Raw genomic sequence first — 15,924 nt, forward strand, 5'->3', positions numbered from 1 at the left:
TGGTGGTCTAGCTTCAATTGACTCACGCTTTCAACTATGAAATTACTGAATCTCCACAAAACCTCTTCTGATAAAAAGTATAAGATGAAATTCAGTAATTTTGTACAGGTAAACAATGAACCATTGTCTTTTGACTTATTGGGCATCCATTCTTTGATGTTGAGTTGATTTCCAGTTAATACCAACTAACTAGATAGATTTTTATAAACTATTTAGTTTAATGTAATATTATGAATATCTACACATTTATACTCATCTAATGAATAACATTTTTGAGAATTCAATACAATTTATCATATCATCTACTAAAAGCGCGCGAGATCGAAAGTCCTGGGTACGAGTCACGTGTGTGGAGTCGTGGATGGGGTCTTTTGAGGAGTCCCATACTAGGACGGAACGACGATTCAGTGCTACCAGGTTTTTAATGGTTGTCTAGCTTAGACCAACTCATGAATTTAATTATTACAATAAAAGTACTAACAAAAATCTAGGGAATAAATGAAATAAAACTGAAGAACGAGTGAGACTGTTGATATTATCTGAAACAGGGATATTTAAATGAGATACATGAACTGATTTATTTAATGATTAAGTAAATATCAACGTTTTTTCATTTGAACACAATTTGTAAACTTGTCAAATGTCCACTACTACTCCATTTCTTGTAATTTAGTTGAATTCAAAATGGGATTATACATTTGGTAACAGAGTTGTGAAGCCAAAAGACTATAGTGAATGGGATAAGTAAGTTAAGCTGTATATGAAATTTCATATTTTTTTATGTTTTGTCAAAGTAACTTATTGAGCATTAAACAATTCATTTGATTCCATTTGAAAATCTATACAGTCATTCATGTATACATTCAAGGATAAGCAATCTCTGATTCCTTGCTATTATTAACTATTTATAATCAAAACTTGGGAAAAAAATAAATGAAAATATGTATATACTCGCTGGTTGGGATAAGTAATATGTAAAGAATATTTCATCTAGATAGTGATTGTTAGTTTCATATTGTGAATTTAAGAATTATTGATCTATTAAGAAGTAGTTCTGTTTATAAAATTATGAACTGACATTATTTCGAAAACCTTACTTACTTACGCCTGTTACCCCTCGTGGAGGAGAATAGGCCGCCCACCAGCATTCTCCATCGAACTCTGTCCTGGACAATCCTTTCCAGTTTTTTTCCAGTTGTTATTCATCCTTTTCATATCTGCTTCTATTTCCCGGCGTAATGTATTCTTTGGTCTTCATCTTTTCCGCTTACCTTCCGGATTCCAAGTTAGGGATTGCCTCGTGATGCAGTTTGCTGATTTCCTTAATGTATGTCCTATCCACTTCCAACGTCTTTTCCTAATTTCCTCTTCAGCTGGAAGCTGGTTTGTCCTCTCCCATAAAACGCTATTGCTGATAGTATCCGGTCAGTGAATGTTGAGTCAATGAAGTTGGTGTATAGAGACGAGTTCCACTCAACTGACTGTTCAACGATGACCCGTAGTGTCTCAATCTGGTCTGTGTACGACTGATCCTTACGGAATCCAGCCTGTTGATCTCAAAGTTGGGCGTCTACTGCATCTTTCATCCGGTTGAGAAACACTCTGTTGAAAACATTTCCTGGTACTGACAACAAACTGATGCCTCTGTAATTCTCACACTTGCTGAGATCTCCTTTCTTTGGTATCTTGATGAGGTATCCTTCTTTTCAGTCCGTTGACACTTGTTCCTCTTCCTAAATCTTCTTGAATAGAAGGTGAAGCATGTTTGCAGTTACTTCAATGTTTGACTTCAGTGCTTCAGCTGGTATATTTCGAAAAGCATTAGAAACTAACGAATATTAGACAACCTATTCATCTTACTTCTAAGTTCAATTCAATACTGTGAACATTTAAATAATAAATAGCTTTTTATCGGTAAATCGCACCCGAAAATTCTAAACTAAAGAGAATTACGAAGATTGACTAAACTGAAAGTTTATAAATGATTGCTTACAACCGATATTTAATGACAGTTATTTGAGATTAGGAATTAAACGAAATTAGAAAGAAATAGACCTTTATATTTCAATCAGATAATTGAATAATCAGGTAATTGTTGTTGAGTTTAAGAATTCTGATTTTACTGCCGTATGAAGATGAGAATGTTCAGCATTGGAAAGGTTGAAATCAGAATGGAAGCTATGTTTCATCTCTTAAAGACTTTTTGAATTGTACGTAAAAACAAAGATTACATTTCATAACATAGGTTATTATTATTATCATTATTTTTATTATTATTATTAGCTTTATTCAATATTATATTTTTGGTACAATATAGAATTCTCAGCACAAAGTACTTCAACAAGTTTCCGTTTCTTAATTCTTCGTCCTTCCTGACGATAAGTATTGAGTGATCGCCAGTTAGAAGTTAGCAGCCCAGTCAATCTACATCTGGATAATGTACATTCTTCTCGCTGCATATTGCCAGCAACCACAATATCTCTGATTAGGTTCTTACACTTTTCAGAAACGCACCTGAATAGGTTGTGCGAATAATAGGCATAATGATGTATTAGAAAAAACGAAAATAGATAACTTGTTGAAATATCTAGATGACAGGAACAGGTAGCCCAGATGCTTAAACAGGCCGCTATTAGTGACGTTCTCAACATCATAATCATTACTTTCATAATCTATGGACTGTAGTTGGAATGAAATTCATGATGTATATTTCAGTCTTTATAAGACTCGTCAGGTAGATGTGCTTGAGATATCCCAATATTGTTGTTCCCACTGAGACTCAAACACAGTATGCTCCACTTCAAATGTCAACACTTTATCCGTTGGGCTAAAAACATATATTCGCTTTACTGTATTAGTTAATTAACTGGTCTTAGTAATCAAACACACTTCATGTATTTTTTGAAGACGAACATTAAAGAGATCTGTCAAAATAATTTATCATAAGCAGGATAACAATATCGGGCTTGAAACTACATGACCCAGATTTGAGTTAATTTCGCATCTAATTTAAGACTTTTAGGTTTCTTTTTCATTCCATTTATGAGTTTGTAATAAAAATTTACATTAATTTGTAAAGGTTTGGATTTCCCCGTTGTTGATGTTATTTACTACTTAAGGTTAATAAAAACGTGGAGCTAAATACAATTCATATTCATTGCACAAGCTAGTAGCTATCCTAGACTCAGCAACTTAGTGAATAACCTGTTAATGTTTACAACGACAAGTTTCAGTGTGATTATGAACATTGGGATGAAAAGGTAAAAGCTGACGAGTCTCAAATAAGATGAAACTTGAGTTCTGAATTCCACTGCTAGTCATTATCTATCTTTGCTTACAATGTTGAATCCATTTGTTTACAATTTTCATTATAACTTAAAGGTTAGCGAAAGAATGGGATAAAGAACTGGCTGAAGAGAATCAAACAAATAGTAAACCTGAAAAAGGTGAAAAAATGATACTATCGGAAATTGAAACAAATGGATTAAAGAAACTTGATTATAAAGAATTGAAATTAAGAGTAGTTAATATACCAATTCAAACGAGAAAAAAATTGGCTGAACGAGAAAAGGAAAAAGGGAATGAAGTGAGCTAATGGATTGTTCTTTTCTAGTAGTATATCTTATTATTTAGTAAATTTTCAAAATATGTAAATGTATTTATGTAATAATGTGAAAGCTGTGAATCAGTTTGTTTCACATAATTGACTTTAAGGTATTGAGTAGAAGGTCTGAATCCTGAATCAATCTAATTCAGTTTTGACTAAAAGATAATATTTAAGAATATGTATATATAAAGTGAAACTGATAAGAACAGTACTCAGATATCTTTGCTTTATTAATGATTTCAATCAAGTATTAATAGCTAGTTTGTTTGTGTGGGCTCAATAGATTTCCTGTTCGAATCTTATCTTCTCGCTGAAGTAGTCAGTTCACGTGTTAGCACTTAGCACGTTGTGTATCAGTATCAGATCTCGGGCATCCTCGGCATAAGGAACTCACCTCATTTTGCCACTGATATTTTAGAATTAAACGAGTGTAGAAGATGTCAAATAAAGTTATGCTTAATTATGATTCAGATGCATAATTAAGTATTTAAATTCACATAGTATTGTTTATTTGAATCTTCCCATTGATGTTTAAGACTGCAACTGGTCAATCACTTATTGGCATATGTGCATACTGTGCGTATTGCCTCAATATAGCCTAAATTCACAAGCATTGTAAGCAAAGAGGGATATTGGCTAGCAGTGGAATCCAGTTTGACGCGCGTTTCGTTTTATTCGGGACTCGTCAGCTGGATGTACCTGCATCTCAGATAACGCGATGGCGTTTGAAGCGAACGGTACTGGGTTCGAATCCCAGAGTGAACATCAACTCTGAGATGCAGGTACATCCAGCTGACGAGTCCCAAATATGACGAAACGCGCGTCCTGGATTCCACTGCTATCCACTATCCATCTTTGCTTACAATTCAATATTTGTTTATATAGTTGCTTTTTTAATTGGAAGTAATGCTTGACAACAAACTGTTTGTACATTAAAAAAAACGCATAGTAATTCTTGAAAAACATTTTAAGCAAATTATCAACGTTTTAATTCACTGAGCTTATTATGACAAATATCTTCCGGAAAAAAAGATTCTGAAGATAATTTTCGGTCCAGATTGACATCATATGAGATAACACTGAAAATCAGGTAATATCGGACATCTATTTTGTTGCTAAGTGGTATTCCTGAGTAGTATAGAATGATGAGTTTAACCACGGTTTGTAATCGAGACTTTTAAATCCTTTTTAGCATTTGTTGTGTTTAGAATAATAAGTTGAAATCGAATGAATGAATATCTCGTTATTTGATGAACCGACTGAAATTAAAAATGTAGACAGATGGATTTAAGCTCAGTGGTTTAATGAAAATATATTAATTGATAGACCTGAAAATTTAGGTTTCTATCCCTTGGGAAAGATACGAATAGTCATCACTGAAAAAATTCCATGTTAGAGCAAAATGATTCTTTAGTACTCTCTCAAATAACATCGATCTGAGTAAAAGATTATTCTAATAACTTACATTGGCTTCTATTACAAACAAACAAAATCATTCTCATTTCAATATCGTTTGAACCGAGAAAGGTGGTTTTCCGATGTAGGAGAAAAAAAGATGCAGCTATTAAATGTCTTGAATAGTTTACAGGAAAGAAAAAGCCTGAGTTTCAAGGAAAGCACAATTTAAGGTTCATCACCGTCATATATTAAATCATTTCACCTGATCTTCATTATATAGAAATCTTAATTCTGATTGGATAAATCTTTTTTTACATTATATCACATTTCAATCAGCTGAGGAAGCCCTGTATGATTGAAACAAACATAAAATACTGTTTAGAAATAAAGTACTATTGATTGTTTCGAAAAAGTATGATAATTTAACCTACCTACTTATTTCTGTTTATTCTTACTCAAATAATAAAAAAGCGGGCTTTTTTAATTTAAATTTAGTCCTTTAAATCAGGTGACTATGCTGATGCAATGAACTATTATAAACGAAGTCTTATTATGCATAAAACCAATGCTGTTTACAATAATCGTGCTTTAATATGTGAGTTTTTATGTACTTTTATAGAAAAAGTTAATTATAAACATAATCGAGTTTCTATTACATATAATGAAAATAACAACGAGTATTCTCAGTAATATGGATAGTAGGTCAGTTGATCTATTTTAATCCATGCAACTTGGTTGCCAGTGGAAACTCAAGGTTTCTTGAAAGTGTTCACTGATAGGGATGATATCACTTGTTTACTGGTTCTCGGTACTGATAGGATTTAATTGAAAAAGCTACAATAGGTCACTAGCCCATATAGATCAACATCATAATGTGCAGTGATAGATGTTAAAAGATAGTATATCAAAAAATGAAGAAGCAGTGAAAATTTGTCTCTTTGCCTTAGTTTATAAAATATCTCAACAGGTGGTGGAGATTTGTAGCTCAGATGGATGATTTCGATGGAGTTTTGTTATCTGAGCTGGATGATTTGGTAATAACCTTTGAGCCACGTAGACCAGATTGACTCTACAACATTCAGTTATCAAGTTGATCGTGTTATCATCCATCCGGTAGTTGTGAACCGCATGTTTTTTCAGATTTAACTCCTCAGAAATCATAACAATTGTTTGATATAATTAGTTGACATTGTTTATAGTTTTTCCAATACAAAGTGATGGTGAATAGTTGTAGTTGAATTAGGCCTACAATCACTAGTTCATCTGTTCAATTCCCATTGCATGTAAGCCAATTAAAGAATACAGATTACATCATTAATTCCATACACAATAAAGGATCATTCAATTTTGAGAATATATTTTTATTCAAAATTCCACTTTTGTTTATGATTCAACTTTTCATATTCTGTAAGCCACTTTTTTTGTTTTGTATTTGCATTTGATTAGATTTACGACAGAAACTTTGGAAACAAGCTGTGAATGATTGTACAAAAGTTTTAAAAACTGAACCAGATAATTTAAAAGGTATGTGTAATGATAATAATAATTTTAATAGTTGAGATCATGAGTCACTTGAGGCTAGACCACTATGGAAAATCTGAAAGCACTGGACGGCCGTTCGTCCTAACGTGAGACTCCTCAGCAGTGTGCATCCACGATCTCACCCCACGAGATTCGAACCCAAGACCTATCAGTTTCGCGAGCGAGCGCTCAACCACTAGACCACTGAGCCGGTACCTAACGGTGTTAATGTCTAACTTCAACTATTAAAATTACTACAATATCCACAAAACCCCTTCTGATAATAATAATTTTGTTTTTCTAGAAGAAAACAATGCAAGTGTTATAAACTGCTAGTTTCCTTAAATTTATTCCTTTGAAATAATGATCATCTTCATTTACTCAGATGAAATTATTTACTTAGAATTACTGTCTCAAACAGTTTCATTGACATAATTCCTTTATTGATACTTATCCTAAATCACTACATTTTTTCCTGTATTCTAGGAAACTATTATAATTAACGGTAAATTTTTTCAATACAGTTTATTTATTTATTTAAACACATAAATATTGGTACAAGGGGGCACAAGATACATATCCGCCACACAAATCTCATTCGATTTGTGTGAGGGCTGTAATACTGCACAGGTGCCAAAACTGAAGCGGGTGGTTTCCTTAGGGAGCCACACCCGGAGCTTTCGACCTAAAGGTCTAACCCACAAGGCAGTGAAGCATCGTGAGAAGATGCAGTCCCATGGTAGTAGGTGACCAACGATTGATTCATATGCCATTTGTTCCCTCAGGATACTGGAGCTCATGTGCACGATTGGTCACCGTGTCCACCAACCCGGTTAAAGTGCCAGACATTCGCTTTTCGTCCTCTCAGTTTCATAAACAACAGTAATGCCACGAGAAGGCAGTGAGTAGGACTTCCCTGACAGAGTATATATACGCGTGCCCATATTAGAGCATTTGGAGAGGGAGAGCAGACTCTCCCCACTCTTGGTCGTACCAAGGCATTTGGGGACAGTACTAATTACGTATGATAGTAGCCAGTATAGAATGATCGGTATCTTCAAAACATGGTAAAATATTAATGTTACTGTTAATGATTTTTTATTTTACTTTGAACATTTAAGAAATAGAGGTACGTTTCCTAGTAAAAATGTTAATTTTAATTAAAAGTAATATAAAAAGGGTTTTTGAAGCAACTTAGTCGTCATTTCGGTTGATGTTACATTCTGACTAGATAAGATTTATTTTAAGAATATTCTGTTCTTAGTGGCATGGAATTCTTCAGTTATGTATGAAGAATATTGCTCAAAAGTCCACTTTTAATCTATTGGATCCATAGAATTTGATTTCCATTATTAGTTTAAAACTATCTCCATCCACTTCAGTCCATAGCCCTTAAACTAGAAAATATTTGCAGATTACTAGTACTTGATTATGGATGCCTTTTAGCATCGCTCGAGTATGCTAGGATCATCCTGTCAGTAGTGCTGAGGTTAGATGTAGGCTAAAAATGGAAAATTACTTAATGCGCTAGTGAATCTTCATTAGCTTAGTTGGCTGTAACATGCATGATATGTGCCTAACCACCAAAAATGTTTGTGAATGTAGGAGTGTTTTAACAGAAAATGCATATGTCCTAGGCTCTGCGTCACTTACAGGTGACTGGTTGAATTTTGTTCGAATGGCGGTATATTATCGCTAGTTCACAAAATAGATATGGCTCAAAGCTATACTCGGGTGCTAATTCGCTTTTATTTTACACAAATTCTTATCATAATTCTTTTCAACTTCCTTATCAATTGATTTCTGTTTTTCTTTCAGCATTATTTAGACGAAGTCAAGCGAATTTCGAATTAGACAATTTAGAACAAGCTGAAAAAGACTTAAATAGACTTACCGATCAAGATCCAACTAATTTTAAAGCTCAAGTTAGTTGAATTGTTTTTGTTTGAAGATAGTTTTTGCCATAGATCAAAATCTGTCTAGGTATCTGAAATTCGTGGATAATTCTACTTTTTGACTAAGTCAGTGCCCATCTTGATTCATTTACACAATGTTGAACACCTTTGCATTTGAAATGATAAGTACTAGATTTAAATTTCAATGTGAAGACCAATAATAAGATACGGGTTCAACAAGCTAGCGATTTGTATGCTGGACGATACATGCTTTCTCAATTTCGCTAACAGCCATGATCTAGGATATTGGTTTGTTTAATCTGTTTAGACTATTTGGGCTTTCCCTGATTGGCCAAAGGTTGCTGATTCGAATTTTAAATTAGCTATTATTTTACATTTAAAATGATTCATTATCTAATTACTAATAAAGTTGATATGGTCAAATTACTTATTTATAATGAGATTTGAATTAATATATTTCTTTTTTTACCATAGAATTTATTACGTAATGTAAAAATTGCAATATCAAAACGTCAGGAACCCCATTTGAAAGGATCTAGACGTATGATCATAACTGATGTCGGTGATTCTTCGGATGATGATGATGAGAGCGATGAAAGTGTCGAGGAAAATGAGCATCAACAGCAAGAACAACAACATACACAAGAACAAGAAACTGTAACAGTGAATATTAATAATATGGAGCTTTCAAGAAATCATCCAAATCTAATTGAACACCATAATAATGATATTGATTCTGAAAAACATTTCGATATTGATATTAGCAAAAATGATAAGATTCAATTAACTGACAAGTCTATTTCTGATATTAGTAAACAAGAATGTAACTTAAATGATTGTTATAGCTCCAAAGTTGATGCAGATAATAATGAAGATATAATAACTACATTTGGTAATAAAGATCTGCATTGTCAATCTGAAGTCAATGAACACTTAGAAAATGATGAAGTGTCCATTGTAAGTTAGAAGTATTCTCATTTTTATTCAGTTAATATTCTAGATTAATCACAATGTGCAATTCGAGATTATTTTACTGTGTTAAGCAAATAAGTTTTCATGTAGTTAATAAAGGCAAATTCTACTTTTGTACATATTACAGACGGTTTATGTAACGAAAGTAATTTATTTATCTTCATTCAACAAAAAGTATATAATTTACAAATAAAAGATGCATACTGTGTTTATGTAAAAACCAAGAACCCCTGTAGAGTGTGAGGCAGTCACCCAACGAAGACAATGAAAGATAGTCGCGCGATTTCATGGATTTGTTTAAGTTAGACATTAACACTGTTGGATACCGGCTCAGTGGTCTAGAGATTAAGCATTCACGCGTGACACTGATAATTCGAATCCCACGTGTGGGATCGTGAATACGCACTGTTGAGAAGTTCCATACTGGGGTAAAACGGCCATTCAGTGATTCCAGGTTTTCAGTAGTGGTCTAACATTCATGGATTCATGATCTGAATCAAAAACTCAACAACCTCATCAACCCCATAATAATATCTCGTTCAACTGTTTCGTAATTTTATGAATATGTATTACTATGAAGGATTAGAAAGTTTTGTCGTGAAAAATATCTACTTTATTGAATAATTCTCCCCGATTACATAATAATATCTGTTATAACGCATAGGACTCGTAATATATATAACGTGCAATTAGAGAGGAGTGAATTTATTGATCGGACGCAAATGATACTTGAAATCGTACGAGCAGTCTTGATTGCATATCGGCCCTGCTATCTGCCTAGCCCAGCCAGTTGAGTCCAGAACACAAATAACAGCCTCGGCAATATGAATCATTATTTACAAACATACTGAGTTTTTATACAAACCAAAGTAATCAATAAACTGATTATAACTCAAGAATCGTATGATAATAAATCAAAGATCAAAATAAAGCTAATGATAAGAGAAACACGAATATGGATAGTTTAGTTACGTAACAATTGTACAATAGGAAATAGGCATAATACATTGGTCGATAAATAGTCCTTAGAGTTACCATTCATAATTCACCAGGGGATATAACACCTCCCCTTTTTGAGAAATCCGGAGTTGACATCCGGATTTTAAATTTCTCGAATTCACCCTCCCCCACGAAAGATTGTTGGATCCTCATGTACCCAAGTTACCATTATTGTGACATTATTTAAAACATATTCGTCGTATTTAACAGAGAATCCACTAGAACTGATTATATCGTGAGGATCGACGACATTCGATTTGAGGTCACCGGCGTCTGATTCTTTTGAAACAGTTTCCTTGAATTTACTCGGAACCTCATTAGTAGATAATGAATCATTAGGATAATCAGTATCTATGAAATTTGTATTGGATTCTTGATTATCATTTAATGCATCCGATATTTTTCTCCCATTTTTATAAGAGATTTGAACAGGAACATATGAATCAGCGAAATAATCGGGATCTGGCAGAACAATTAGATAATCTTGATCATTAGATTCATTAGAAAAAATTTTTGCATCATGACTGGTTTGATTTGGCGCCACTGTATTCACTATACTGTTCGGTTTGTTCCCCGTTTCTTCGTGGGCAGGTACTGCAGCAATTTTATGGGCGCTTAATAAGATATTGTCTTTCTGTGAACTGGACGATTCATTGTTCGCACGTTTTGTTTCAGGGATAGTAGGATTTGAGCCACGTATAGGGCATGCCTCCGAAACAGACAGTACTGGACTACTGGGCTGATCATATGTGACTGCTAATGTTTCGCTTAAATTACTGCTTTTCACGGATTCATAGAGGCTTTCCTCTGCATATTCATTTGTTCTGCAATCGTTTTCCAGTTCTGTACGCAATTTAGAAATCAATGCGTCAACTTCCGTTGCACCCCCAAAGCATGGGTGATTCAGCAGCTTTACATGTAACTTGTCAATGAATTCCAATTGACTCTTTCTAAAGCGCTGCTCTTGTCGCTGGATTAGCAACTGAAATTGATCGGAAGTTAAAGCCATTTTTTTTATTACATAATAATATCTGTTATATCGTGTGAGCTCGTAATATATATATGAACGTGCGATTAGGGAGGAGTGAATTTATTTGATCGGACGCAAATGATACTTGAAATCGTACGAGCAGTCTTGATTGCGTATCGGCCCTGCTATCTGCCTAGCCCAGCCAGTTGAGTCCAGAACACAAATAACAGCCTCGGCAATATGAATCATTATTTACAAACATACTGAGTTTTTATACAAACCAAAGTAATCAATAAACTGATTATAACTCAAGAATCGTATGATAATAAATCAAAGATCAAAATAAAGCTAATGATAAGAGAAACACGAATATGGATAGTTTAGTTACGTAACAATTGTACAATAGGAAATAGGCATAATACATTGGTCGATAAATAGTCCTTAGAGTTACCATTCATAATTCACCAGGGGATATAACAATATCATAATCTAAGATTGGAATTAGTAAAAATCTGTTAGTTTAGGTGGAGTTTCGATCATAGAGCTGGATGGTTTGGTCGTGGCGCTTTCATTATTCCTCGAAACAACATCATCAGCATAAACGACCGAAGCATTCAGATCAGAGAACAAAACTCCATCTAAATCATCCACCTGAGCTACAAATCTTTTTTACCATCTTAATTTGTTATTCTGCATTATAATAGAAAACTTACAGAAGAGAATAACACTAACAATACATCTAGCTAGATATTTTTGCCAAATGGATAAAAGTAAGGTTACTCCTTGATGGTCAGTATTACTTTAGTGAAATAAATAAATGATTTCATAGATCCAGGAGAAAATATTTACTCAGTTTTTCTAAAAAATCATTCGGTTAATTACCGGTGTTAGTTATACTAGAAGTTAAGATCAGTTACCCAGGACAGGGTTGGATGGAGAATGCTGGTCGGCGGCCTATGCTCCTCCACGAGGGGTAACAGGCGAAATTAAGTAAGTAAGTACAATTAGTCATTTAAATCATGAAAATTTTTATTTATTTGATGCTTGAATGATTATCTTCCATCAAAATGTTTCTCTACAATAATAAGTGACAGTATTACGTAACATCATCATTTTTTTAATTTTCTCTTTATTCTTTTCCTTTTTCAAAATCTAAGAGTACATATTCCATCGCTGATTATAACGAGTTAAAACAAAAAGGGAATGAATACTTCAAAAAGGTATTTATCGAATTTTCATTTCTATTGTTTTATAAGTATATATTTCATAACTTTTCAGTAATAACTTTTCAATAATATTGCTCCCGAATGCCCTGGTGCGGCCGAGAGTGGGGAGAGTCCTCTCTCCCTCTCCAAATGCTCTCACATGGCCACGCTTATATATCCTCTGCCACCGAAGTCCCACTCAATGTCTTCTCGTGCCTGGGCTATTGTTTACAAAATTGAGAGGACGAAAGGCGAATTTCCCGCGCTTTAACCGAGTTGGTGGACACGGAAGGTTCACCTACGGGAGTTGGAAAACCCTGATTCCAAACCAATGGTGCACATGGGCTCCAGTATCCTGAGGGAACAAATGGCGCATGAACCAATCGTTGGTCACTGGCTACCATGGGACAGCATCTTCTCACGATGCTCCACTGCCTTGTGGGTTAGATCTTTAGGTCGAAGGCTCCGGGTGTGGCCCCCTAAGGAAACCACCTGCTTCAGTTTGGACACCTGTGCAGTATCACAGTCCTCACACAAATCAAATGAGATTTGTGTGGCGCATATTTATCTGGTGCCCCATTGTACCAATATTTATGTGTTTAAATAAATAAGTGAATATTAATAAGTGTTATAACTATTCTTAAAAGTAAATTATGTGTAAGACATGGTTGATTGACAGGTTGGTTATAATTGGTTCACATGAAACTTTGAATTCGGGTTTCACACCAGTTGAGAAAGGGTACTTGCAGTATTGAGGAAAATAATACTTGCTGATAGATTTGAACCAGCGTCAGTCAGCTTCATAATCTGAGACACAAACAACCTCTTGTAGGACTGGGATACTTACAATTATTTATTCACTGTAAAGCTGTATGAAGTGTATGAAATCTACCAGGAACCATCAGTTCCCTCAAGATTGCAAATAAATCTTTCTAACAAGGTCCAGCTAATAAGAAATCTAGCTTCATGATTTTCTTCTGACTACCACCAACCACCTACTATCTCTATATTGTGTATGTAACAACAAATCGCTTAGAATAGTGGCTATAATGTACCTTGATCGATCGAACATCAAACGACTAAATAAATATGACATAAGTCTTTACCAAATGGTCAATAAGCTGTAGAAAACTTTAAGTCTACGTTAATTACAGATATTGAGACAGTTCACGAAAATGAGTTTGATATGAATTAATAAGATTGCATAAAACTCCTTAGTACCTATTTTAAAGTTGTAATCATTCGAGTTTTTGTGAGAAAGTGTTACCAATTGAGTTCAACGATGTCGAAAACTAGTCAATTACCCATGAATTGTATTTCAAGATATAGGCGCATTATATTGCGAATTAAGTGAAGTGAGAAATTTTAACCATTAGGTAGCAGCTTAATTGTCTATAGGTTAATATCTCGCTGCAAGGCCTGAAGGATCTGCTTTTAGCTCCTCATAAGTTCATGAATCTACACTGCTGATGAATCCCACAAAAGGACAAAACAACTGTCCAGTTTCTTCAACAATCAGACGGTGATGTTATCAACAGAAGTGGATTCAATACCTTTGAATATATCTCAACAATATACAACTTGAATAAACTAAAGTTGTATATACGTATTAACACTAGTATTTGTGTGATTTTCACTGTACAGAGCTACACAATTTTGCTGATGAATTAATCTGTATATTTTCACATTCATTCATTTAGACATTGTGTCAATAGTTAGAATCCAAATTTAAGGTAAATTAATCGCATTCATTCAAGTCACTACTTATTTATTCATAATCATACAACATTTCTTCTATTATGACATATATCTATTTCTACTATTGTAAGCAAAGATGGATAGTGGATAGCAGTGGAATCCAGTTTAACGCGCGTTTCGTCCTATTTGGAACTCGTCAGCTGGATGTACTTGCATCTCAGAGTTGATGTTCACTCTAGGACTCGAACCCAGTACCTTTCGCTTCAAACGCCATCGCGTTATCCACTCAGCTACTGAGTCCTGATAGCCACTTGCTTGTGAAATAAGGCTATATCGAGGCAATACGCACAGTATGCACATATGCCAATAAGAGACTGACCAGTTACAGTCCTAAATATCAATGGGAAGACTCAAACAAACAATACCAAGTGAATTTATTTCTACTATGTATTACTTTTTTATTATTTTAGATGAAATTCATTGTTTTATTATTATTATTACTTAATGATTAGGGAAATATGAAATTGGCTTTAATATATTTCAATCGATGCATTGAACTTTGTTTAAAGTACAATTTAAATGAAGATAAACGTTTAGCTGTTATTTATCGTAATCGTTCATTGATTTATTTACAATTGAATGAATATCAACTAGCATGTAATGATTGTACATCAGCTTTATCAATTGAATCTAATTGTCCGATTGCATTGTATCGTAGATCATTAGCATTAAAGGTAAGTATTGTTGATTTTTGTATTTATATGATGTCATTTAATTCATATGTAATGATTATTTGAATCTTTCCATTGCTGTATAGAACTGAAGTTGATCAGTCATTTTAAACAGATGTGCCTCCTGTACGGTTCCCACGATAAGACCACTAAGCCACAAGCAATATATGCAGAATTCACCCTTCTAAGACAGTGGGTATTTGGACACAGTAGCTAAGTGAATAACGTGGCGTTGTTGGAAGCTAACTGTACTGAGTTCAAATTCCGGAGTTGATACTAACTTTTGAATCCAAGTCTATCCATCTGACGAATCTCAAGTCAGACGAAACGCTCATCCTTGATTCTACTACTAGCCATCATCCATCACTGCTTATGATGTTATAAATCAACCATTTTGGTTACATAAATACATATTAATAATAGTGTGCAATATCTAAATGATTTATTTAGTAATTCTGTTAAAAAGATAAAACCTAAAAGTTGGAAAGTCTTCCTTTTACCAGTCATTTAGTCAGTTATGATCAACATAGATCAACATAGGTATGTACGTTTATTCAAGTCCCTATACTACATAAGTACAACGAGATGAATTTTAAAATGATCAAGAACAGAATAATTTCAATAATGTAGTGGTAATGATGATGAATAAAATTGAAAACTGAGATTTTTGTTTGAAAACACTAACTGAAGTGATTTAAATACAGGAACTCCAAATTTAGAAGAACAAAAAGACCAAATACATTTGCCATATTGTAACAGATTCTGAACGATTCCATCCACTGTTTCTGACTTATAATTGCAGTTGTTACATAGGACTAAACCAGTTTATCTACATCTACCTACGCAGCTTAGACCAACGACTTCACGAAGTACTGAATTATTGTGTACAATTTACTCATTATTTATC

At 33.9% G+C, this 15,924-nt stretch overlaps 1 protein-coding gene and 1 non-coding gene across 2 annotated transcripts in view; one reads left to right on the top strand and one right to left on the bottom strand.

Moving 5' to 3' along the window:
* Positions 1-15,924, top strand: part of Smp_052730 (putative heat shock protein 70 (hsp70)-interacting protein) — a gene marked incomplete at its 5' end in the record, with an annotated part of 36,987 nt that overhangs the window by 10,282 nt on the left and 10,781 nt on the right. The window contains 6 exons of the mRNA XM_018798173.1: positions 674-744; positions 3,382-3,586; positions 5,501-5,600; positions 8,345-8,451; positions 8,917-9,294; positions 14,856-15,020. Coding sequence (XP_018653141.1) covers positions 674-744; positions 3,382-3,586; positions 5,501-5,600; positions 8,345-8,451; positions 8,917-9,294; positions 14,856-15,020 — 1,026 coding nt within the window. The remainder of the gene's footprint in view (positions 1-673; positions 745-3,381; positions 3,587-5,500; positions 5,601-8,344; positions 8,452-8,916; positions 9,295-14,855; positions 15,021-15,924) is intronic.
* Smp_tRNA_00594_Pseudo_TTG.1.1 lies at positions 14,516-14,582 on the bottom strand. Its single transcript has one exon. It is a non-coding gene (tRNA).

The sequence above is a fragment of the Schistosoma mansoni genome, chromosome 6 (genome assembly GCF_000237925.1).
Source record: "Schistosoma mansoni strain Puerto Rico chromosome 6, complete genome".
Taxonomy (NCBI): Eukaryota; Metazoa; Platyhelminthes; class Trematoda; order Strigeidida; family Schistosomatidae; genus Schistosoma; species Schistosoma mansoni.